The 23,343-nt window shown below is 52.7% G+C and overlaps 9 protein-coding genes across 9 annotated transcripts; 3 read left to right on the forward strand and 6 right to left on the reverse strand.

The window, feature by feature from the left end:
• Positions 1-468: 468 nt before the first annotated feature.
• Positions 469-2,613, reverse strand: ALTATR162_LOCUS4721 (uncharacterized protein; the record flags this gene model as incomplete). The annotated part of the gene is made up of 4 exons (XM_043312336.1): positions 469-905; positions 958-2,243; positions 2,299-2,415; positions 2,474-2,613. The coding sequence occupies 4 exons, from the start codon at positions 2,611-2,613 to the stop codon at positions 469-471; spliced, it is 1,980 nt and encodes a 659-aa protein (XP_043168271.1).
• Positions 2,614-3,690: 1,077 nt separating this feature from the next.
• On the forward strand, positions 3,691-5,618 carry ALTATR162_LOCUS4722 (uncharacterized protein; the record flags this gene model as incomplete). The annotated part of the gene is made up of 3 exons (XM_043312337.1): positions 3,691-4,131; positions 4,549-4,763; positions 4,814-5,618. 3 exons carry the CDS (start codon positions 3,691-3,693, stop codon positions 5,616-5,618), a joined length of 1,461 nt encoding a protein of 486 aa, XP_043168272.1.
• A 1,183-nt stretch (positions 5,619-6,801) lies between these two features.
• On the reverse strand, positions 6,802-7,653 carry ALTATR162_LOCUS4723 (uncharacterized protein; the record flags this gene model as incomplete). Its single annotated transcript, XM_043312338.1, has 1 exon — positions 6,802-7,653. The coding sequence occupies one exon, from the start codon at positions 7,651-7,653 to the stop codon at positions 6,802-6,804; it is 852 nt and encodes a 283-aa protein (XP_043168273.1).
• Positions 7,654-8,512: 859 nt separating this feature from the next.
• ALTATR162_LOCUS4724 (uncharacterized protein) lies at positions 8,513-9,644 on the reverse strand (the record flags this gene model as incomplete). Its single annotated transcript, XM_043312339.1, has 2 exons — positions 8,513-9,118; positions 9,168-9,644. The coding sequence occupies 2 exons, from the start codon at positions 9,642-9,644 to the stop codon at positions 8,513-8,515; spliced, it is 1,083 nt and encodes a 360-aa protein (XP_043168274.1).
• A 343-nt stretch (positions 9,645-9,987) lies between these two features.
• On the forward strand, positions 9,988-11,823 carry ALTATR162_LOCUS4725 (uncharacterized protein; the record flags this gene model as incomplete). Its single annotated transcript, XM_043312340.1, has 1 exon — positions 9,988-11,823. One exon carries the CDS (start codon positions 9,988-9,990, stop codon positions 11,821-11,823), a length of 1,836 nt encoding a protein of 611 aa, XP_043168275.1.
• Positions 11,824-12,977: 1,154 nt separating this feature from the next.
• ALTATR162_LOCUS4726 (uncharacterized protein) lies at positions 12,978-15,032 on the reverse strand (the record flags this gene model as incomplete). Its single annotated transcript, XM_043312341.1, has 1 exon — positions 12,978-15,032. The coding sequence occupies one exon, from the start codon at positions 15,030-15,032 to the stop codon at positions 12,978-12,980; it is 2,055 nt and encodes a 684-aa protein (XP_043168276.1).
• A 593-nt stretch (positions 15,033-15,625) lies between these two features.
• ALTATR162_LOCUS4727 (uncharacterized protein) lies at positions 15,626-16,906 on the forward strand (the record flags this gene model as incomplete). Its single annotated transcript, XM_043312342.1, has 1 exon — positions 15,626-16,906. One exon carries the CDS (start codon positions 15,626-15,628, stop codon positions 16,904-16,906), a length of 1,281 nt encoding a protein of 426 aa, XP_043168277.1.
• Positions 16,907-17,453: 547 nt separating this feature from the next.
• On the reverse strand, positions 17,454-19,546 carry ALTATR162_LOCUS4728 (uncharacterized protein; the record flags this gene model as incomplete). The annotated part of the gene is made up of 5 exons (XM_043312343.1): positions 17,454-17,634; positions 17,697-18,668; positions 18,817-19,039; positions 19,181-19,209; positions 19,260-19,546. The coding sequence occupies 5 exons, from the start codon at positions 19,544-19,546 to the stop codon at positions 17,454-17,456; spliced, it is 1,692 nt and encodes a 563-aa protein (XP_043168278.1).
• Positions 19,547-21,818: 2,272 nt separating this feature from the next.
• ALTATR162_LOCUS4729 (uncharacterized protein) lies at positions 21,819-23,303 on the reverse strand (the record flags this gene model as incomplete). The annotated part of the gene is made up of 3 exons (XM_043312344.1): positions 21,819-22,402; positions 22,452-22,829; positions 22,883-23,303. The coding sequence occupies 3 exons, from the start codon at positions 23,301-23,303 to the stop codon at positions 21,819-21,821; spliced, it is 1,383 nt and encodes a 460-aa protein (XP_043168279.1).
• Positions 23,304-23,343: the final 40 nt, after the last annotated feature.

Raw genomic sequence — 23,343 nt, forward strand, 5'->3', positions numbered from 1 at the left:
TCTGTGGGTCGACGGAAGAATAGCGAGACGGCTACCTGCATCCAAGCCTTCATTCGTACGAGTGCATGAGTTACCATCTACTGTGGGTGACCTTATGTTCCAGAACTCACTTTTCTGAGATAGGTGTTGGCTGAGAACCGAAGCGGATCGCGGCACAGTATTTTGCTTGTTCAAACAAAACGTAGTTGAGGCTAAAGATGGATCACGACGCTACATTTAGGCCGCCCACAGGGCTGGAAAAGTCGCTGCCGGCGCATCCGTATCAAGTTATGAAATATTGCACGTGGGATGTGAATTGCTTGTTCGTTTGACATTAAATAATATATGTCCGCCAACAGCGGGCGGGTATTGCTACAGTGGCCCTACGATGCTGTGGTAGGCCTTCGTCTACCACGCTCAAAACGCCAGTTTGGATCCGCCATCAAGCGACTAGAACCGGATATACCCTTGCCTTTTCCAACCATGACTCTACAAGGTGACCTCAACACGGCCCTCGGCACCCGGCGCGCCACCAGCCTGCAGCGAGGGCAGGAGGTAGGTGATGTCGTCCCAGGGATGCCTGTAAAGACCAGTACGCAGCCTCTTCTGGTCAAGGAAATGGGCAATCAGACCGATACTTCGGCCAAGGACGAAGAGACCGTTAAGGACACCCATCTTCAGGTAGTCCTCAGCCTCCTCTTGGGTGAAGGCACCACCGTTGCGAACAAGGTCGACGAAGCAGACAGCGATGCAGCCGTCAACGTTGAGAATCAAGTTGTCCTTCTTAGATGTTGTGACCGACTCAACAGCGAGCGCGTAGTCGAGCAGCTTGGTGCTGGGGAAGTTCTTCTTGACGTACTCCTTGACAAGCTCAACACGAAGATCGGGGTTGTTACGTGACTTGATCCTGTGACCAATACCAGGGACTGGAAAATGTTAGCTGCTGCGCAAATAAATCCTCTCCTCTAGGCAACTTACTGAGCTTGTTCTCCTTCCTCATGGTGTCAACGAAGTCACGAGGGCTGAGGCCCTTGTCAAAGGCCTTGCTGAACTCCTCGGCGGCACCGTCGAGCGCACCACCGAAACGCGAACCAATGGTCAAAAGACCAGAGACCAACGCACTAATGAGATCCTTACCAGCACGGGTAGTGATGATGGTGTTCATGGCACCAGACACAGCTGGACCGTGATCGGCAGTCAACATGAGGACCATCTCGAGGAAACGGCTGGCGTAGTTGGGCAGGCGGCGACGGAACCACAGCAATGACATGACACCACCGATACCGATCTCCTCCCTGAAGACATCAGAGATGGGCATACCGGCGTACAGAAGCTCTTGGCCACGGTCGTCAGAGATGGTGGAAATGAAAGCAGCAGGCTTTCGGATGAGACCGAGCTCTTGTGCCCATGAGTAGTCAATGGGGATCTTGGGCACAACAGGCTCAGGCTTGGGCTTAATGGTGCCATCCTTGACGAGCTTCTGGTAGACCTGAGCAAGAGTGCCAGGCATCTCCTCGAAGGTCTCTGGCACGTAGATGCCAGCTTCCCTCATGGTCTTGTTCTTGGTCGCCGCAGTCTCGAGCTGAGAGTTGGCGAAAGAACCAGCGTGACCGAATTGAACCTCGGTCTTGAGCATACCGGCAACGGTACCGATGGCCCACGCAACAATGGGCTTGGTGACTTGGCCAGATTTGACAGCCTCAATGACGCGGTATTCCTCAACACCACCAACCTCACCGAGCAGCACAATGATCCTGCAGTCGGGGTCGGCCTGGTATCGGAGAACGTGGTCGATGAAAGTGGTACCCGGGTACCTGTCACCACCAATGGCAACACCCTCGAGCACACCATCGGTAGTGTTTGCGATGATGTTGTTCAGCTCGTTGGACATACCACCGGACTTGGAGACGTAGGAGACGGAACCAGGGCGGTAGAGCTTGGAAGCAACGATGTTGTCCATCATACCACCAGTGTTACCGATCTTGAACGCACCGGGCCTGATGCCTCCGACGGTAGCGGGGCCGATGATGGTGATGCCCTTCTTCTGGGCAACGTGGAGGATCTCACGGGCACGTCGCTCAGGTACACCCTCAGCGATGATGGCAATGCACTTGATCTGTGGGAACTCCATCAGCTCCATGGTGGACTGGTAGACTGAACGCGATGAGGCAAAGTTGACAACGGTGTCAACATCGCTGTGCTTGGCAACGGCCTTCTCTACGTTCTGGTAGACGGGCAGCAGAGTCTCGCTGGTTCCCCAGTACCTGCGTATTGTCAGTCGAGCGCTCGTAGGGGGTAATGGATTTGCGGGCCACAAACATTTTGCTGACGAATTGACCGCCGAATGTGTAGATGATACCGGCGACGGAGGGCTGCTTGCGCTTGCAGATGAAGTCGAAGTCGAGCATACCCTGGACGGCACGGGGCTGCAGTCCGCTGTTCACTTGTGTTAGAGCCGTGCTCTCCTTGTTTGGTAGGCGTGGGGTTCTCTTACTAGACGAAGCATCGTGTCTTGGGGTGGAACAGTGTGTGGGCAGCCGGTGGTGACATTGGTCGGCTGGGGGCAGCGAAACGACGGATGTTGTCGTTGGCGGAGAGGCCCTCGCCGTTGGAGGTGGGCGCTGCGGAAGGCATGGTGGCCGTGTGTGTGCGTCAGTTGTCTATCTGAGGCTTCAATTTATTCTGGAGAGCAAGAATTGTCAGTCTGGTTCATAAATTGCCCGACGTCGGTGTTGGGCAGAGGAGATATGGTTGGCTGACGTGAGGGTTCGGTCTGCGGTGGGAAAAAATGCTTCGGAGCTGTTGGGGCAGGCACGCGAGAGCGGGCAAGGTGGGATGGAGCTCAACAACGTCGTCCCTTCCGGGGCTCGGGGACTACTCACCTTATGGATGCAATGCCGTGTCGAGGGCAAAGCAGAGATGCTTGGATGGATGAGGAGAAGGTTGCGAGGAGGGAGATGCGATTCTTGCCGAAGATTGGGCCCTTACTTTTGGCGGTGTTGAGCTGGAGATTGATGTCCCCTGCACGAACTAGATCCGTGTGGCGCTAACCCCAAGTCCCGAGCGGTGAACGGGGACCCGAATGTCTTGCACCGCCAGTTCGCACCTCGGAATGGGGATAATGGTAATAGATGAAGCCTCAATGCGCCTAGCAGACACACTTTGGAACTCGCTATCGCGGAATATCCGTCGGGGTGCGTCTCTTCGGCTTGATCATGTCTCGTCGTGGGTCGTGTAGGCCATCCGCAGCTCATGTACCCCTGGTGGGGTGGCCTCGATGTGATAGGCCCGTCGTGCGCCGAGTGCCTTAGCCCTGCATCTGCTGCCCGCCCTCATTGCTCAACACGCAGAAAAAACATCAGACCGCTTTCTCAAGCTCCTTTCCAAGCCGACTGACAACTCAAGTCTTGCCAACAATTCCTCTTAATCCTCCTGTAGACCGTGTGTCAAGCCTCAACAAATACAGGTACGTCTCACCACCCCGGCCTGCCATTTTGCATCTTCTTGTGCCGGCCCCCTCACCACCTTCTCCGAACATCTTCGTCTCCGGACATCGCATAAGGCCCCGTAACCATTGCCGAGACTGTCGTCGGGATTGATCCTGCGAGTTTCTTGAATCTTTTTGCTGCTCATTGCTGCTCATTGCTTCCACGCGAGCCGCTCTTCTCGACATTGCAATACTCATCCTTCGCAGTTTGACCAAACACCACAATGTCAGCCAAGTCCATCCTCGAGGCCGACGGCAAGGCCATCCTCAACTACCACCTCACCCGCGCTCCCGTTATCAAGCCCACTCCTCTTCCCCCTTCGGCCACACACAACCCCCCTTCCAAGCTCGCGTCGCTGCACTTCGCTGCCGATGAGGACATCAAGGGTGTGCTCGACCAAGCCGAGGCCACATACCCATGGCTACTGACTCCCGGATCCAAGTTCGTCGCAAAGCCAGACCAGCTGATCAAGAGGCGAGGCAAGAGCGGTCTGCTCGCGCTGAACAAGACCTGGGCTGAGGCGAGGGAGTGGATCGAGGCGAGGGCAGGAAAGGAGCAGCGCGTCGAGACTGTCGATGGTGTACTGAGGCAGTTCTTGGTTGAGCCCTTCGTTCCCCATCCCCAGGACACCGAGTACTACATCAACATCAACTCCGTGCGAGAGGTACGTTCATTTCCACCTTTTTCTACAATCTCTTCCTCATGTCGTTTCGGGCGAGCGCGTGGTCTGGCGCATGCGAAAGCGTGCAAAAGACATTTTCGTGTGCTTTGAGCGGAAAGCTGCAGCTCAAGTGCGGGCGGAGCGGGAGGCTGGCTCAAACTCGCGGGCGCACTTCCTGGTTTTGTTTGAAGGCCGGCCGGACGAAGGGAGCCATGGCCGACCCACTTCTGCAAAGCACCTACTCTTCTGCGATACGCACGTCCACTTTCACATGCCAATGTGGCTGCCTTTTTTGCGCTTTGCGCCGCTACATATGCATCGTCAATTTCCGGGCCCATGGTGTTGCGGCTCTTCTAGCCATCGGCTACTGCGCGATCTTGCCAATCGTTTGTCGATCTCACCGCTAACTTTGCCGCTTAGGGTGACTGGATCCTCTTCACCCACGAGGGTGGTGTCGATGTCGGTGATGTCGATGAGAAGGCTGAGAAGCTTCTCATTCCTGTTGACCTTAAGGAGTACCCCTCAAACGAGGAGATCGCCGCTACTCTCTTGAAGAAGGTTCCCGAGGGTGTACACAACGTCCTCGTCGACTTCATCTCAAGATTATACGCCGTCTACGTTGACTGCCAGTTCACGTGAGTTGCTTCCATACACCATCATCTTGCCAATACTGATGTAGCTACAGTTACCTTGAGATCAACCCTCTTGTCGTCATTCCCAACGAGGATAAGACTTCTGCTGAGGTTCACTTCCTGGATCTTGCTGCCAAGCTTGACCAAACTGCTGAGTTTGAGTGTGGTGCTAAGTGGGCGATCGCCCGCAGTGCGTCAGCTCTCGGCATACCAGCTGCTCCCCAGAAGGATGCTAAGCAGACCATCGACGTCGGCCCACCGATGGAGTTCCCCGCTCCCTTCGGTCGTGAGATGAGCAAGGAGGAGGCGTACATTGCCGAGATGGACGCTAAGACTGGTGCTTCCCTCAAACTGACCATCCTCAACGCCACTGGCCGTGTCTGGACACTGGTCGCTGGTGGTGGTGCTTCCGTCGTCTACGCCGACGCTATCGCCTCTGCTGGCTTTGCTGGTGAGCTCGCCAACTACGGTGAGTACTCCGGTGCTCCCACCGAGACTCAGACCTTCCACTACGCCCGTACCGTTCTCGACCTCATGCTCCGCGCTCCTCAACACCCAGAGGGCAAGGTTCTCTTCATCGGTGGAGGTATTGCCAACTTCACCAACGTCGCCTCAACTTTCAAGGGTGTCATCCGCGCCCTGAGGGAAGTCGCACCCCTCCTCATCGAGCACAACGTCCAGATCTGGATCCGTCGTGCCGGTCCTAACTACCAGGAGGGTCTCAAGAACATCAAGGGTGTTGGCCAGGAGCTTGGCCTCAACATGCACGTCTACGGCCCAGAGATGCACGTCTCAGGTATCGTGCCGCTGGCTCTTATCCCTGGCAAGACTAGCGACGTTAAGGAGTTCTCTGGTTAAGCGTGTGCTTTGTATATTAGGGTCGCGGGTGTAGATTGGGACTGCTTACGGCTCATGGCTAGACAAAGAGTTCAACGTTGGGAGCTATGCATGGAATGAGTGTTCGACGAAACCATTACCTCGCCTGCCTTGCTTACGCATATGGCTAGCGATGAAGGAATATAACATTTAATACTTCCATCTGATCGTGTTGCTGTTGTGCTTGGCGCGTGTTGGAGTGAGGTGAAGTGAAGCTTTTTTTGTGTTGTTGTTGGTGCACTGTGTCGCTCTTTCCTTTGCGGAAAGCACGACCAGCGACCTCACCTTCACCCACTGTGCGTCCGTCCCCTTTCTAGAGGGCCAGCGTCATCCACAGGTAGATCATTCTTTACTATTTACAGATCACTCACTCGATGTTGTACCCCCCATATAATGCTCGCAATTTCCGGCTCGTCCATCACAGAACAAGAACCCTCCAAGCAAAACCAGCCGAGAAACATAGAGTCCCGCATGTCTAGGATGACTATTCTCCAGACGATGCAGACTAGTTGCTTCCGCGAAGCAATAGCAAATTCAGAGGCCTCTGATATGTACTTTTGTACAAAAGTCTCAGGGACGTGGGTTCGAGCATCAGTTCTTACTCGTGTTCCTGACATAAGGACATGACACTACGGCTTGGTTATACATCGAGTGTTGTGTTCCTTGATCTTCGTACTACAACCTTCGGCAGAAAGGGTGGTTAGAAGATATTCCTTGAAGCGTGGGTTTGGTATATACCGAGCTTGCAATTCGAGAGCTTGAGACTGCATCCTTCGGTAGAAAGGGCAGTTGAGAGAATGCATGTTGTCTTGTGGTGTGGAGCTAATGGGTTGGTTGTTCTATCTTTTTTTTTTCCTACTTTTTATTGTTACAGTCGAGTAAGTGTTAATGCTAAGGCAGGAAAACATAAGGCTGTGGAGTAACTCTACGCAATATCCTCAGCCCAGCTGTAATCTATAGCCGGACACCTTACACCTGCTATATGCAGCTATATATAGTAATGAAACTCTCTTCCTAATTAACATCATTGCTGTAGATCTCAATATACTTTATGGTATAAGCATGGTATATGTATATATGTATATATGTATGTGAATATAGTCCTATTGTTCCCATGCCGGAGTAAGATGAACCAGCACGTGTACTCCGATGACACCTCATCCAACTATATCATCCGCATCCACTCGTCCATGGCATCAAAAAGCGCACCTAATCTAACACCATCCTCATCCTCTCCCGCAGTTAACACCTTGACCACACTCCTCTTCCGGCCATGCCTCAACGTGAGTTCTCTCAATGGCGGCATAGAAACCAACATATCCCTCCACGACCCCTCCTTGCACCCCATAACCCTCGTACTCTTAATCCAAACATTAAAGTCCATGACCACCGGATGAAAAACAATCTCCTGACTCGTCCGTATAAGCCCCAAACACCGCCTCATCAAACTAATCTCATTGCGCACGCCGACGGAAAAGCGCGTTCCAGAAGGTTGGAAGCCATCCTCTATACTCTGCGGCGTGACATCGAGTTCAAAGTCAAAAGTGGTAGGAACCATGCTATAGATTTGTAACCCACGGGATGGTTTCAAGTAGAGCATTTCTGCCAACAAGGGGGAGTCGCCGGGGATGAGTTGCCGCCACACGTTGCAGGCGCGCTGGGCACGGAGCAGGTCCCAGAAATCGAGGTGGATGAATATGTGCTGGAGGACTTCGGCGGGGAGGTCCGTTATGGCCTTTCCTTGTCCGTTGCCGTGGGGTGGGGATGTTGTGGTGGTGAACATTTGGCGGACGCGGTCTGCGTAGTTGCCTATGCTACTTCGGCGGCTGTCTCGCGAGAGTTCAGAGTCCCAGGAGCGCATTGATGAGGCGTCTACGTCTATGGGGAGTGCTGTGATGGAGGGGTTGCGGATGGAGTGGCCTGAGGCGCTTTGTTTGCGCCGGTTTGTTGTGTCTTTGAGCATGTCGGAGAAGCGGGTAAAGGCCGAGAAATGGGATTGGTGCTGAAGATCCATCATGGTTTCTGTCTGCTTGGTCGTTGAGACGTTTGGTTGAGTTGCTGTTTGGGGTTCGATTTGGCTTCCTTTCAGTGTTGCCCTGAGCGCTCCTGATACGAGATATAATTAGACTTCAGCCCTGCGATGACGATGCGGGGTGATATCGTGCAACGTGGGTCCGGTGCAGATTTATATGTCTTGAGCCTCAGCCACGATCTACCGATACAGATCTCTCTTGTCGTATGGAAGCGGTGTAACTGGCAGCATCGATCGAGAAAACAGGAAGCAACGATGTGGAAGCCGCAGCTGACATGTCATTTCCACTAGCCTATTGTGGCTTACATGACACGGGAAACACATGGGGAGGCCGGCAAAAAGCAACTAAGACATATGCCACATGGGAGGATCGGCGTTGTTTGCTTGATGGCTTGCAAAGCGTATCAGGGAAAGTGAGGTTGACAGTCTGCTCTTCTGATACGCTACAAGGATATTGTTCCACTATTCTGCCGATGTTGTCCATCAAACATACACCATGGTTCCATCCGCGTATAAGACTACGTAGTAAAGAAGATTGCGATTGTTTCAAGATGGTATGTTATGTTGTATTGATCTACGGTTACATGGCTTCACAAGCCAAAATTTGTTGTTCTTGGACAGGCTGTCTATCAACACAATGCCAGAGCACTGCACTACATATGGGAGCGGCGCAAAGCACGCTCGTCTTGAGACAACTATTGTGCCAAATCTTCCAACAATCCTCTGGGATCCCTCTTGGCTTACTTGTGGACAAGGTAAGCCTGGCCGGACGCGAAGTCTCGAAAAGTGCCCGCCGAGCCCTTGATTAAAGGTCATTGCATGTTACCCATGCATCATAGTCTCTTCAGCCAACCTCAATCGCAGCCAATGCGCCGATGACTTCTTCTGCAACACCTCCGTTTTCTACCACCATCTTTGTTACCTGCGATATTAGTCCCCTCTTCATGCCGCCCCGGGGTGGTGTCCAAACGCCTGAAGTCGCCAGTAATTCTCGTTGAGTGAGCGCATCAGCACTGGAGGTAGGAGCAGTGCCGCCAGTCGCTGAGTTCATCGAGTTGGGTACGCCTGGTGGGGTGAGATGAGACGGGGGATCGATGGTCCGTATCGAGACGATGCGTGCGCCAGTGGACGACGTTGTCGAGTTGGTGCATGCGATTGCGAGCACTGCGTCTGCTACTGCAAGCTCCTCCTTGGCGGGATCAAAGATGATGTTTGATCCCACTGCCATGGCGAGTATGATGACTGGTGGCTTCCCTAGCTGGGGAGCAGTCTTGTTGGTACCGGCCTGCTTGGGGTATAGAGGTACAGCGGCATCCCAGTCATCGTCGAACAGTGGGTCTTCGTCTTTTTCAGACTTCAGGGCTGGTAGGAGCGTAGTGAGCAGGGCGAGATGGGTGGTCATGGAAAGCAGGGCGAGCGGGTACGAGAGCGGGGGTGACAGTAGCAGGATCTAGCAGTGTTAACAAAATGTCCGTAGGGGACGTGTCACAGCTTCTTACATCGACGTAGAGCTTCCAATGGAAGCGTCTGTTGATGTACAGGCGATCTTTGAGCTCTCCACTGGCAAGCAAGCTCTCGGTGAGCATCGAAGAGAGAAACACAGGCAAGGCGTCGTCTTCACGGAAACCGGGCACCTCGACGCTCATCTCGACCCACGCATTCTGGCCCTTGCCCTTGCTGTCGTCTGTCTCTTCACCGTCGCCCATGACTACATCCTCGGGCTCCCCCAGCGTCGGGCGCTGCCGTGACTTGTCCACCTCGGCCTTGACTCCTACGAGCGCTTCGGTCCCATCCTCGAGCGCGATGCGCGCACTCCCGTTTGCACTGGGCAGTACGTCATACTCGGCGCGCATAGAGCGAAAGTCGCGGGGCCCTTTGGTGACATCGAGGCGGATGGGCGGCGTCTGTGAGAGGGCGGAGCGCAGAAACGACAGCTCAGCCGGCGAGAGGTTGACGAGGGCCTGCTGAGGCGCCATGGTAGTTGGGTAGTAGTGCGGCTAACGGGACGACGACGAGGTGTTTGCTGCTCCCAGATTTCTTGCGCATTTGTTTCGACGACCAACTAGCGGCCCCGGCGATTCGGCTGCAGCGTCACTCCCTTGCAGGCCGGGGCGCAAGCTACTTTCGCGCGACAACACCAACCTGCAGTCCAAGTGCCGTCGGCTGACCGCTGGTCCTCGGGAAGCATCATCTGGGGAATTCAATACATCTGTGTCCTTTGGTAGTTCGATTAGTTGCTGCTATATATTCCTTGAGGCTTGTCATGATAGTTTAATTAAGCCACCCGCCCTTCGTCACACGTACCGACCGCTGCCGCCAATGTCACCCCCGACCTCTAAGCGGAACAGCGGTAATGGCATCACCACCATCGACAAGCTCGACTACCCACCAAACTCGCCGCGCCGCCCTCTGCTAGCCCCCGACAGCGATACCGAATCCCAGCGACGCAGCCAGGACACGAGCTACGCAGGCAGCTTCTTCGAGCAGGTGGCTGAAGGCATCTACGAGCAAGACCGCGTCAAGATGCAGCGCGCCGTGCTGCGATGGCTGAGCTTCGTGTGGGCCATCGTCATCTGCCTATGCGCTGGTAGCATCACCGCCTTCTCTCTGTACGGCCACTTGTTCCAGTCCAAGCTGCACTACACCCAGGTCCAGGTCAACATCGTCTCCATCGGCGCCGAGCTCGGCCTCTACCTCCTCGTCCCCATCTTCGGATACCTCTGCGACCGGCTGGGCCCCGGTGTCCCTGCCGGTCTTGCAGGCCTGCTCTTCGGCTCGGGATACCTGCTGGCAGCCTTCACCTTCAGGAGCGGTCCTCCGCCATCGGCAGGCGGTCATGGATGGCCCCATGGCGTCATGGTGCTGGCCTTTGCCCTTGTCGGCATGGGCACAAGCTGCATGTACCTGTCTGCAGTAACAACATGCGCGAAGAACTTTGGACGCGGGAACGCCAAGGGTGTGGCTCTGGCAGTGCCCATCGCAGCCTTTGGACTGAGTGGCATGTGGCAAAGTCAGGTTGGAAGCCGGCTGCTATACGTGAGGAACCCGGATGGGACCAAGGGAGACGTCGATGTGTTCCGCTTCTTCCTCTTCCTCGGCATTCTCCTGTTCTGCGTTGGTGCTATTGGCTTCTTTGCGCTGCGCATCATGGACGAAGAAGAGATGATCGACGATGCAGTGGACGAGCTCGAGAGATCTGGTCTTCTGCAGCGCGACGAGTTCTTTACCCAGGCTGCGAGCCATCATGGCTACGGAACCATGGAGACCCAGGACCTTTCCGACTCGACATTCGACTTCCTGCAGTCCGAGGCTGAGCGTCTCAAGGCCAAGGCAGAAGAAGAGGCACGGAAGAAGACATGGCTGCTGAACGAGGAGACTCGTCGATACATCATGGATCCCACCATGTGGTGGCTCGCAGGAGGCTTTTTCCTCGTCACTGGGCCCGGTGAAGCTTTCATCAACAACCTAGGCACCATCATCGAGACCCTGACACCTGCGCACGTGGCCACAAACACGTCGCCAGCAACCCACGTATCCATTGTCGCCATCACCTCCACACTCGCTCGCTTGATCACCGGCACACTTTCCGATGTCCTCGCCCCAGTCGCTCCCGTCCACCAGCACCGCCGCGGACCAGAATCCATGGCGAACTCGCTGTCGTCTCTCCCACCTCTCGAGCAACCGCCCAAGAGGTTCACCGTCTCGCGTATAACCTTCCTCCTGGCATTCGCTTTCATCCTCTCCCTTGGAGAACTCCTACTGGCAAGTGGGTGGGTGCAGAACCATGCCTCTCGCTTTGCCGCCGTCTCTGCACTCATCGGTGCCGGTTATGGAGCCGTCTTCTCGCTGACACCCATTGTCGTCTCAGTAGTATGGGGCGTTGAGAACTTTGGTACAAACTGGGGTATTCTAGCCATGACTCCCGCAGCAGGTGCCACACTCTGGGGTGCCGTCTACGCTACTGTGTATCAGAAAGCTGCCGAGAATGGCGAAGAGGGCGTTCAGAAGGATCCTGAAGATGTTCTCTGTCACGGAAAGGCTTGCTATGCATCCACGTTTTGGGCCATGACCATAAGCGTATGGATTGCCATGGGTCTCTTCCTGTGGGCTTGGAGAGGCCCTGGTGGCTGGAAGAGGAGGGGCGTTGCTGTATGATACTCTTGTCTTTGTTTTGCATGGCGAAGGGCGTTTGTGTTTTGTGACTATGAAGCGTTCATTGCATTGATCCTATGTTGCTCTAATAGCGTTGCATACTGCTCCTTCCTACATCAATACAAGTTTTGAATACCACCTTCGCAAGTTAGAACAGAATAATAGTGACTGTGTGTGTGTGTGTGTGTGTATACCATGGATACCGGAGCGCATAAAAAGGTGGACAAAGCAAGGGAAGTTGTGACAAAAGGCTGGTTAGTTTGCTTAGTTAGTGGTGGGTGGTGATGAATTGCTTGCTGAGCAAGGAGAGCAAAAAGAAACAAAATAAAAGTCAACACACCAGCCCGCCACTCGACTTCCAACCCCAATAGGAGTAATCCGGCGCCGCCGTTCCATGGTGAATACTCGATTGCGGAATTGCTTCCCTCATCAAATTGTATTCATTGCTTAGGTCCCTCCAGCATCACTGGTTACCCAAGTGAGTGGATTAAAGGACACCACAGGACTCGAACCGGGCTCCTGCTGAAGTGTAGACAGGGAGCTGAGTGGGGATAACGATGTGCTTTCTTTCGAGGACCCGTTACAGGTGGTAAACTTTAAAATCGAATATAATATATACGTATTGAGTGATTGTAATCCGAATACACAGTCGCTGAGTCCCACGTAGCTTTGTTTTTAGAATCTGTGCGCAGGCAGCGAATTTGCGGAAGCGCGACTGCGGGGTAAGAATGACGTCTCAGTGGGTGGGTGGGCCTCTCCTGCTGACTGAGACTGTCAATTACAAGACTACGAACACCATGCCCCCAACGCAGGTTACGAAGAAGCCCAATCTTACAAGTCGTACTCTAAAAATCTAAGACTTGCCCTGGAGGTATATACTAAGTTATTACCTTTAGTATGTTGTTGCAAAGTACAGCGTATAACTCAAGGATACTTCTTATGCGAAAATGCAAGTAAGACGAAACGAGCTTCTTCATAGTCTAGACCGACGAGTGCAACATGACAGTGACACAGATTCATAGCGGATAACACTCAATGAGTGATGTCATGTTATAGTGATCATTTCATACTACAAACGGCGTCCCGAAGTCAACACAGATGCGTGGGTATCTATATCTCCTGTACCTTTCAATGCACCACCTGCGCCTAAGAACACCTCACGCCTTCAGAACATACACCAGCTTCCTAATTTCGCTCCGCACTTCATCGCAACCTGAACGCTTTTCTTCATCTCCTTGTACCATATTGCTAATCAATTGCTGTACGTCGAGACCCACATCGCTCAAACTCTGCGCGAAGCCATCTGGAAAGACTCCGCGGCGAAGGTCCGCCAGAGCTGCTATCCGCTCCATGCGTGTACTGAACTTCTGTACCATCTCAAAAGCTACTACGCCAAGGGCGAAGATATCGAGTTTCTCGTTGACACGACTACTTGCGTGCGGACGGTAGAACTCTGTTCCTACAGGTTTGAAGGTATCCGATACGGTACAGCTGTCGCTCAATGCCGCCACAAGCCCAAAGTCTCCGATTCGCGGCGTCATATGCAAGCATTCACGCTTCGGGCAAGATTTGCAGCTTGAAACGTCGACGGAGCCGTATGGTGGATGCCGTGCCCTTGAGAGCGATAAGAAGACGTTGGCTGGTTTGAGATCGCGATGGACTACACCTTGTGCGTGCAGGTACTCAACTCCGGAGACGACGTTGTCTAGCAGCTCCAGTGATATGCGAGGATGGAAACAATGTTGTTCAATCCCCTGTGTAGTAGGAGAGTGTTGCTCAGATGAGAGGAACGCGGCAAGGTTGGTTTCGCAAAGACTCATCTGCACGTTCAACGTAAGGACTGGTCCGAGGCTTTGGTTTTGGATTAAGTGGCGGGGCGCATCGCTGTTGGATATCATGCTGTCTGACATCTCGGACAGTGGCTCTTGCGAATATGGCATGTGTGATCTCGGTATGTTTTCAACATCATCCTCCTCATCTTCGTCAACGTCCTCGACTGCACTCATTCGGGACTTTGTCGACGATATCGTAGCAATCGTGGTTTGACTTGCTTGGCTACCCCGACGCTTTGCGCGTCTCGTCTGCCTTAGTGTTTCTTTGTAGGATAGATGGACGCTCTCGCTCTTAATCTCATTCAATTGCGGTTCGGATTCGCTAAACTCGAATATAATTCCAGCACTGTTACTATTTTCGGTCCTTGCGAAGGGATCATCGACCGTTAGGCTGTCTAGCTTAGAATGCAGGTCACTAGAGCCTGGCGAAAACGACGGAAATGCAGGCCGGTCATCCAAAAGGCGATCGTCTCGTAACATCGTCACTTCTGGTACGGTCGCAGTCTCTGTAGGTATCGTAGTGAACTCCAGCCAAGCGTTGTGATATCGAACAATGTTGTTGTGGTCGAACCGAGCCAGGGAGCGAACCTCTTCGAGCATGCTTTCCAATTCTTCGGGCCCATGCTCTTGTATTCTTGCGACCTTGGAAGGGCTCACTGGTATTCGCTTTACAGCATAGAAAGAGCCATCTAGTTTATGCTTGGCTTTGAAGACTTTTCCGTACCCGCCCTTTCCTACAATCTCAAGTTCTGAAAACTCCCGAATGTACCGGTCCGTTTGGAGATGAGGATAGCCTCGCAGTTGGAGTTCTACCGGAGCTGAGATACCAGACATGATATCAAAGCCAAGAGTTGGCTGTTGCGGTAGAGGTGAGTGAACCCCAGTCCCTGGACGTGTGACAAGCGCCTGTGAAGATCCTTCGGGGATCACAGCAAGTTTGCTGAGGTTGCTCCGGGTCAATCGATGGATTCCTTGGTTCGCAGTTGCTCGATGACCCTGCATCTCGTCGCTCGCATAAGCGTCGTCCACATTGTTGGAGATTTGACGAGCGATTTCCTTATAGGCGGCTCTTCCCAGCCGCTGAGCTTCTGGGTCTGAGGGATCCTTTCCTAGTTGCTCTGCGACCTGTCGGATAGTTCTCTCTTCTAACAGTGAATGTAACAGCAAATCTCGAACGTTTTGCGCAGAGTTCTGCCGCACCTCTAGAGGAGGTCGGTGGGGCTGAAGAGGCTGCTGTCCTGAGGCAGCAGAATCCAGAGTTTGAATTCTCGATAGGACGCTATCTTGATATGATTCGCTTGCTTCTTCATATTCACTTTCTTCGTCAGAAGTCCCCGAACTCGATGATGATGAATCGCCCGGCCTGCGAAACATAGACATCGCGAATGGAAGGAGGGGTCGTTGTGAGTCGAAAAAGACCGATACAGACCAGCTGTTTTCAAACGACGGTGTTCAGGCCAATTGGACACCTCTCTGGCATCCAAAAATTCTCAGACGAAAAGATGCGAACGCGGTGTTGTTGTTAAGACGCTTGTGATTGTGTGTTGTTCGGTGTAGCTGCAGCGTCGGGCGACCAACTCGATGCCAACAGCTGTACCGGCAAGGACCCCATGAGTACGCGATGTCTAGGCAAGCATCGAGCGTCGGAGAATCTCATGGAAGCGAAACGTGTCTCCTTGAATGAAGGCGGAGAACACAGTAGCAGTCACAATTAGATCGGAAGGGCGCGCCAGCCCAAGCGAGTGGGTCTGTCTGGCGGAACCGGCAGGCACAAGCGCGTCATTGCACGTGGCCAGGCGACCGCGAACAATTCACCTTTGTGCACGCGCTCTCGACACTTTTGGACGTTTGTGCGGCGTGATACCGTTCTCGGCTGGTCTCGTACCTATCAGAACATTATGTCGTGTTCTAGTCGTTCGCTACACCCTCAAACCCTGCCAATACGAGGCTGATCGATCAATCTTCCAGGCAGCATGCCGCGTCAACTACCTTGGGCGAATAAAAGCGGCGGAAGCCGGACACAAGTGAAACCAGCGCCATCGCGGCAAGCCACGAAATCGCGCACTACAACTGCTATAGATGATGATTTCTTCGACGGCACGGTTCTGTCAAGCAGCAGAGGAAGATCAAATGAGTCCGACGACGACCTTCCTGGACTTCCAATAGAAGAGTCAACTCCCCGGACTAATGCCAGGACCAAAGATGCACTGCGAAGCGAACGTGAAGGCTCATCGTCGCCGCCTCCCATTGATGATCTCGAGCAGCCACTTGTGGAAGGCATGCATAAAGGTGTGTCCAAGTTCGACCTGCGCGACGACGAGTGGATGATGGTTGAAGACGAGTTTCTGGAGACGGCAAAGCTGTTCACACGACACTTGCACATCGCCGAATACGAGAAGCTCAAGGCGACCATTGAAGAGAAGAACAAAGAAGCGGCCGAGATTGCAAGGCCAGTCGTTGCGAATGCGAAGAGGTCAACTAGTGGCGCCATGAAGGAGAAGGCCAAGGTTCAAGAGTTGAAACAGAAGAAGGCCATTCGTGATGTGCTTGCGTCGCAGGAAGAAGATGACAAGGAAGGTCGGACCACGCTATCAAGTCGAACCAACCTTGCGTCTTCGCTTCTGGCTTCACGAAACAACCCTACAGCTGAACCTAAGCCAACACCCGGCAAATACACGACACAGGATAGTGATAGCGACGATCTGGATGCACCGCGCCTCTCAGCAAGACCAGCTTTCAAAGCCACCACCACGCCGACCCCAGTCAGAAAGAGCAGCACAGTGGGAGGGCAAAATCCTGCCTCATTTCCTGCACATAATCCAAGGCCGCTCAACCCTACCTTTGCTAAGCCCGCGCCACCTTCAGCCGCAGCAAAGTCTCGCTCAAGACTAAGGCGCGCAACACCCTTCGATATGCTCGACGACTGGTTACCTAAGAAGAGTAAAACGTTGCCAGAATCTTCACCGGTCCAGCCTGCTAAGGCACCACACATATTGCGCACACCAACTCCTAGTCGGCATTCACAGTCCTTTGCTTCCCCTGACAATCGAGACGATGGGAAAGCTGGACAATCGACTACTTCGTTCGACGCAAAGGCATCTACTAGGTACCAGGACCATAGCAAAAACGATAGCGGTGTAAGTAAGGAAACCACGGATCGCCTTGCAAAGCGGAAAGCCGAGCGGGAGAAGGAGGAGAAAGAGAGGAAGCGGAAAGCTGCAAAATTGGATGACATACCAACGTTTTTGTTTTAAGTCCATCATGTTTGCCATGATTGGCAAGTCTTAGGTTCGTGGTCGTTTTGTTTAGGAGTTTCTTGAGGGAAACAGATGATACTCTTAGTTATGACCTGCTGCGGGCTGTTTAATATAGATGATGGTATGTTTGTGCGTATGTATGTTGACGGAATTGATAATGTTGGGGTTTATTTAGAGGTTCTTCAAAATCCAATGGGTATCGTCTCTTGAGGTCAGAGAGAACTAATCCGTCGTCGCCTCTAACTTTCATCTTCTTAGCCTATTACTATAATGCACTGCGAGTACATTCAGGGTAGGCCTTGTTAAGTCTACAGATGCGACACAATGATTTCATCCCTGATGACGTTGGGATTACTTGACGGTTCTCCAGGATGTATCATGTTCATTGATATGATGGAATCTCGTAAAATTTCATAGTCTCATATGTATTACCCAGACGGGGACATTTATGCCCCTAACAAGAGTGGCATGGGATCTCATATGCAAACCATCAAGCACTGGTTTCCACAACCCCAGCTGTTGCCATAGCACTCACCGCAGGAGCCTATCCAAACAATTTGTCCAAAACACGGTTGAAAGCATTAGTCTCCGGCTTCTCCACAAACGTACGATGATACTCTTCGATCTCAGCGAGATCAGTTACAAGATCCGCTTCATGCGCCGGGATCCACTTTGTTCTTTTCCAGAGTTTCCAGAATATGTAGAGGCATGGGAACGCGAAGACCCTGTTTTACAGATCAGCATTGCGCCATATTGGAATGGAAGGAATTCTGGGGTTGGGTCTTACATCAAGTACGAGAACAGGAATGAAGGTACATCCCACATTCCCTTTAGGAAAACTGTGTAGCCTCCGACAAAGGTCATGACGAAGGTCGTGACAAGACCATACCATGCCGCGTAAGGCTGTGCCATACCCTTATATGGCAGCGTGTCTCGATCCAAGCCCTGCACCTGACACGCCTTGTAGAACTTCAAGAAAGTAAAGCACATGACGCTGAAGTTGATGAGCTGGGACGCTGTAACCAGGCTGACGAACCAGTTCAGCACAACAGCAGAATTTTGGCCAAGCTGGAGGAAGGAGAGGAGGGAGATGATGAGGACTACGCCGACACAGTAGAAAGGTACACCTTGCTTTGTGCACTTGGTGAGGAATTTGGGTGCTTTTCCTTCGAGAGCAAGACCGAAGAGGGAACGGGACGCGCAGTAAACGTAGGAGTTTCCAGCGGAGAAGGCGGAGGCGAGGACACCAGCATTGACGACGTGGGGTAGGCCTTCGATACGGAGTCGGTTCATGGCGATGACATAAGGTGAAGCTGCTGCGCCTGGCTTGCCGTCACGGAAGGCGCCGATCAATTCTTGGTCGTTGAAGGGAACGTTGATGCCGACGGCTAGCGAGCCGAGCACGAAGAATGTGGTCAAACGGTAGAAAACGGCGTTGTAAGCCCGGGGCATGACTTTGCGGGGGTTCTCCGTCTCTCCTGCGGCCATGGAAACATAATCAGGTCCGGCAATCGTGAAAGAAGCCTGGATCAAGCACTGTAGGAAGCCTAGGAACCGACCGAGTTGACCTTCATAGTAAAGTTCTGTAAAACTTCCAGGGTTCTTCCAGTAACGGAATCCGTAACGGTCTTTCTGAGGATTGCCTCCCAACATGGAGATGAAGGTGAAAATGAGCAGGCCGATGATGAGAAGGACTTTGCCGATGGCAGCCCAGAACTCGGTTTCGCCGTACCATTTGACGGCCATCATATTGATCACACTAGATTCATGTCAGTACTTGATCTGATTGTAATCTCCCCTGGTCATAGTGTGCAGGCTGAGCACATGGCTTCATAGCTACTCAGAAGTATGCCCGAAAATGCCAAGCGCATGCGAACGTCAGTTCAGGAAGAAAGGTCTTAACGTACGCATAGAGCACGAGAACAATAGCAATTATTGCGCCAGTTGGGACCACATCGGACCAGAATCCGATGATGACATTGCAAGCCACAATCTCAAAGGGCACAAGAGCTGCTTCGAACACGAAAAAGTTCCAGCCAGCAGCGAATCCGAATGCGTCATCCACGAATCTACCGGCAAATCGGATGAATGGCGAGGATATCGGGAGGAAAGTGACCATCTCGGCGATGCCTAAGTAATCATATTAGCTGGAGCTCGGCATTTTAGCGCGAGCGGTGAAGAAAGGTGCTCTGGGAAGTTTGATAAAGCGCGTGGGCATTGTCGCGATAGGAAGGTGTTGTCGCTTTGGAATTGAGAAATGGAAAGTCTCACTGAGCGTCACAGCTAGAATGACAGTACACCTATAGAATTTAGCATCATTACCGTAAATGGCAGGGGTAAATTTGCATACCATAAGGAGAATGCAAGGAACAAATTTCCAGGTCCTCCATTCATCAAACCTCGGCCAATCTGCACATATAGGGCAGTACCAATAGTTCCTCCGATACCGATAAGCTGAATGTGTCTGCTCTTGAGCTTTCGATGTGTCTGATCGGTGACTGCTCTTACAGATCCGACTGCACTGGAGCGGCGAGGGCCGTCATTGTAATGATTCTTCTCTTCATCGGCGGCAACACGACCTGGGTTCTTTACCTCATAGGGCCCGCCGGTTTCAAAGTCTTTGCCGTAAGAGGCCATTGTATTTGAAAGTCAAAAACCTCAAGGCTGGACTTCAAAGTATGGTTTTAAGAAGCAGGGCAAAATACTGCACTTCGAAAGCCATGTACCAACAACTAGGCTCTGGGTTGTCTTATAGGTTGCAAACAAGGCTGATCGTCGTCGTGCGAGATAACGAACGGAGTTGCGGAGTGGCCTGTTAAATACCTCTCAGCTGCCCTAGTGTGGGCAGGTGGGAACCCTGCATAGGCGGATTCCTCGTGGTGAACGCTGTAGATCGCGCTAGGCTGATTGAGCATTCACAACTATCCCGCTTCTTCGAGGTTTGGGCTTGCCCTTAGTGGAGGCCAAATCGCAGATGAGCGATTTGGCGTTCGCCATGGTGGGGCTGCAGCAGGCATTTTCACATATTCTCTTTCCTTCACTGGCCACACGGCTGTTCATCTGGGGGAATATTTAGGGTCGGTGAATTTTTGTCTCGTGTGCCGTGTGTTGGATAAAAGACCCGATAATGTCGTTCACAGGTGCAGGGATTGAGGTACCCGGCATCACTAGCTGGACATTGCTAGTTAGAGGCGGCGGGGTCCTGCGTGCAACGAGTAGCCCTGACGCAACCTACTGTACTCTCAAGACCGCTATTTCCTTTGTCGTGCATCTGGAGCTCTCTTTCGCATGTTCAGCTCGTGAAATAGTTGCTATCCTGCCATGTTATCTTCCCTATCGGCTTCTCCGAATCCCTCTCACCAATCTTGTGGGACGAGGACCCCTCCATCTCTTGAGTGTATCTTGGCTTGCGATTATTCTCCAATAACCGAGTCCGCGTCGTTTTTCGAAGGGCTGAAGCTACCTTGGCGTTTCTGGGCTGGCGGGTTGGCCCCAGGCTTGCTTCAAGGCTTTGCATTGCCTCCGCTATCTGCCAGAGGCTTGTCTATACCTTGAAGGCAGCCACTAGCCCGGACCCCAGCCAACTTCTAGTCCCCAATTGACAGCCGCCCGCTGCGCCGAAGGGGACTAGAAGCTGCGTGTCGTAAGTCGAGACTTTGGCCTGGTCGAAACGTAAAATTATGTGTCGCTTTCTTTGCCTGTGGGGAATATTCGAATGCTACCATGTGACGCTACAATGCCACGAGATAGCGTGCTAGATGTCAGGTTGTCAGCCTTGGGTCGCTTGAGCCAGCCTCTTTCTGCACCCAGGACATAAGTCATGATACCTTCGCCAAGTGAGCCTGAACCTACCAGTGGGTGTAGAAATAACGCACTCCACGCTGTCGCTGACACTTGGCGGATAGTCCTTGCTCATGCTTCACCTCTCCAAATATACAAGACGACAGCTTCCATCTGCAGATCTTCGCAGGCCGAAGTGCTGACAGTAGGGGGATTTTGATAGGCGCATGGTAAATACTATGCCTCACTAACCTGTGAGCGCGGGACTCGCATAGCAAAGCGACGCCCACATAATATAGCGAGGCTTCCTCCCATCCTATGTGTTCGAGATGTCGCGACCAAGCACTCCACAAAGCTTGGGGTTACGTATATCGAACAAGCAATCTGGTTCACCTTGTCCGCCGTCGCCTTCGGGTCTGCTCGAATTCGCGTTTCGGGGTATGGGCCGTCGGGCGATCGACCGCATGCTTATCCGAGGAATGCTGCGACATTGCGACACTGGATATCGCGACAGCAACACTCAAGTATGTTGCAAGCGAAGCGCGACAGGATTCCGAGAAACTGAAAAGCTTTCTAGGCGTGGATACTAGGATCACACTCGAGGCAGCGGGCATTTAAGGACTTTGGACAATTGAGAGGCTACCTTGCTGTGAGTGGCTGCTTTGAGAGCATGCGGTTCGTCGCCCATGAGTCAAGATTCCATCGCAACAACCATCCGAGGAATTGAAGCTGGTTGTGCGCATCGTGTTGGAGCGACAAATCAGTGGTTCTGAGCACATGTCTGATGTTTATTGCTGTACACCAGACGCCTCACTTGTTATGAAGAAGAAGGGAAGACACGACGCAGCGCGGCCTACTGGATGATCGTGTTTGCAATGGTTACAAGATAACGTATAGAAGGATTGAGATATTTGGGTGAGAGAGTCGTAAGGACCTTCGCAAAGAGATGGGGTGACCAAGAAGTAGGATATCCGTCGTAAGGCATTGCAAGCGAAGATTACGAATTAGTCATAGTGTGGTCATTAGACCCTAAGTATACATGTTAAAGGTACAGTCTATGAACCCACCTCCCCCAATGGCGCCTTCGCTAAACTGCTGTATGCTTGATAACGGATAGCGAGATCAATCGCTAGAGAGAGTCGCGACCAACAGGCTTTCGCTTGACAGAGGGACTTGATGAAACTTTCGGCAGGTCTGCGGTAATGTCCTTCATAGTCATGAAATCCTCGTCATCCTGTCGGCTCAGTTCCCGGTTCAACTTCTCTACAGTCGTCAATTCTCCCAACCAACGCTCCCCAGTTTTGTGATCGAAGTGTACGGGCTGAACTAATCCACTGTAGCGCGACATATCGTCTAGTGTTGGTGGATAGATGATAGTCGTCTCTCTACGTTCGAAGCCCTCTTCGGTTATGTACGGCTTTCCCTCGATGATCTGCGGCTCTGTGCGCCATTCGAATGGAGTTGCCGGAAGCGCTGGCTCTTTCTGAACTATATCCCACCATCTGTTCTTGCCAGTGCGGTTTGGCAACTCGTCGGCAGAGATTTCGATCAAACCCTCTCCATCGGGGTTGGGAATGAAGTGACGAGGCGGGAGGACTTCGGTCTGAAGAACTGGCTGCAGTCGGTGGTAATATGTATAGTTGTGAATCTCGCGGTGGATTCGTTGCTGTATGACCTCGTGCTCGTGTGGCTTGATGATCTCGTGGGTAACAGCTATCGGGTTGTTAGCCATGTCGAAGCCATTGAGTGAAAAAGAGCTTACCCGGAGCATATGCAATGTCCCGATCCATATCCACAGTATCTTTGAGATCCACAACGCCTTCAAGCATCGCTTGTTGTTTCACTTTCCAATCATGGCCACCATCCGTGCCCTGGTTGTCCTTCGTAATCGCAAGGCCTGGGACAGGCTTTACAGCCAGCGCATCATCACCGGTGGATCCTCGCACAGGATGGTCACTCTTCTTCAGGCCATGCTTCTCATTCGGAAAGCCCTCTCCGTGCGATCGAATGCTATTTTCAAAGCCGCCATCGCTGACTTGGTGTCTGGGGGGTTCGGATAGTGCTGCACGTATTGTGCTGCCAAGGCCACCGGTATCGATGGATCGCCTTGGGTGATCAGTGTGGTGATGACTAGAGGAATCTGCTGCCAGGTTAATGTTGCGTTGCAATGATCTGACCAACTCTGCAACGTACTTGGTATGGCGGGGAGAGGCTTCAAGCGCTCGGCATCGCTCGATGGCCTATAACGAAGATGTCTGTCTGGTACGCCTTGCTCGGCTGTTGGATCATCTTCAGAAGCTAAAGCAGGAAGATAAGATCTGTAGTCATCTGCAATGGATCCATTGAGGTCTGTGTTGGGCGATGCCACGGCATGATTTGCGCGTCCGTCATGGTAGGCAGAGTCCCGTGGTTGCCCTCGAGTGTCCGGGTGAAAAGCATCGTTGATGATTTCGGAGTGTTGTTGGCGACGATTGCGAGGTGAGACAGGGTGCTGCTCAGTACGCGGGCTTGTCTCCGCGGACTGTTCGTACGAGGCGCGAGGAGATTGCGTGGGTGTCGACTTCTTCCTCCTGTGGAGAACAGACTTGAGTTTTTCTTCGATCTTTTCTTTCATATCTGCAGGTCTGAGAGTAAAAAGGCGATAAGCGGAGGTG

Source organism: Alternaria atra, assembly GCF_907166805.1.
Source record: "Alternaria atra isolate CS162 genome assembly, contig: 23, whole genome shotgun sequence".
Taxonomy (NCBI): Eukaryota; Fungi; Ascomycota; class Dothideomycetes; order Pleosporales; family Pleosporaceae; genus Alternaria; species Alternaria atra.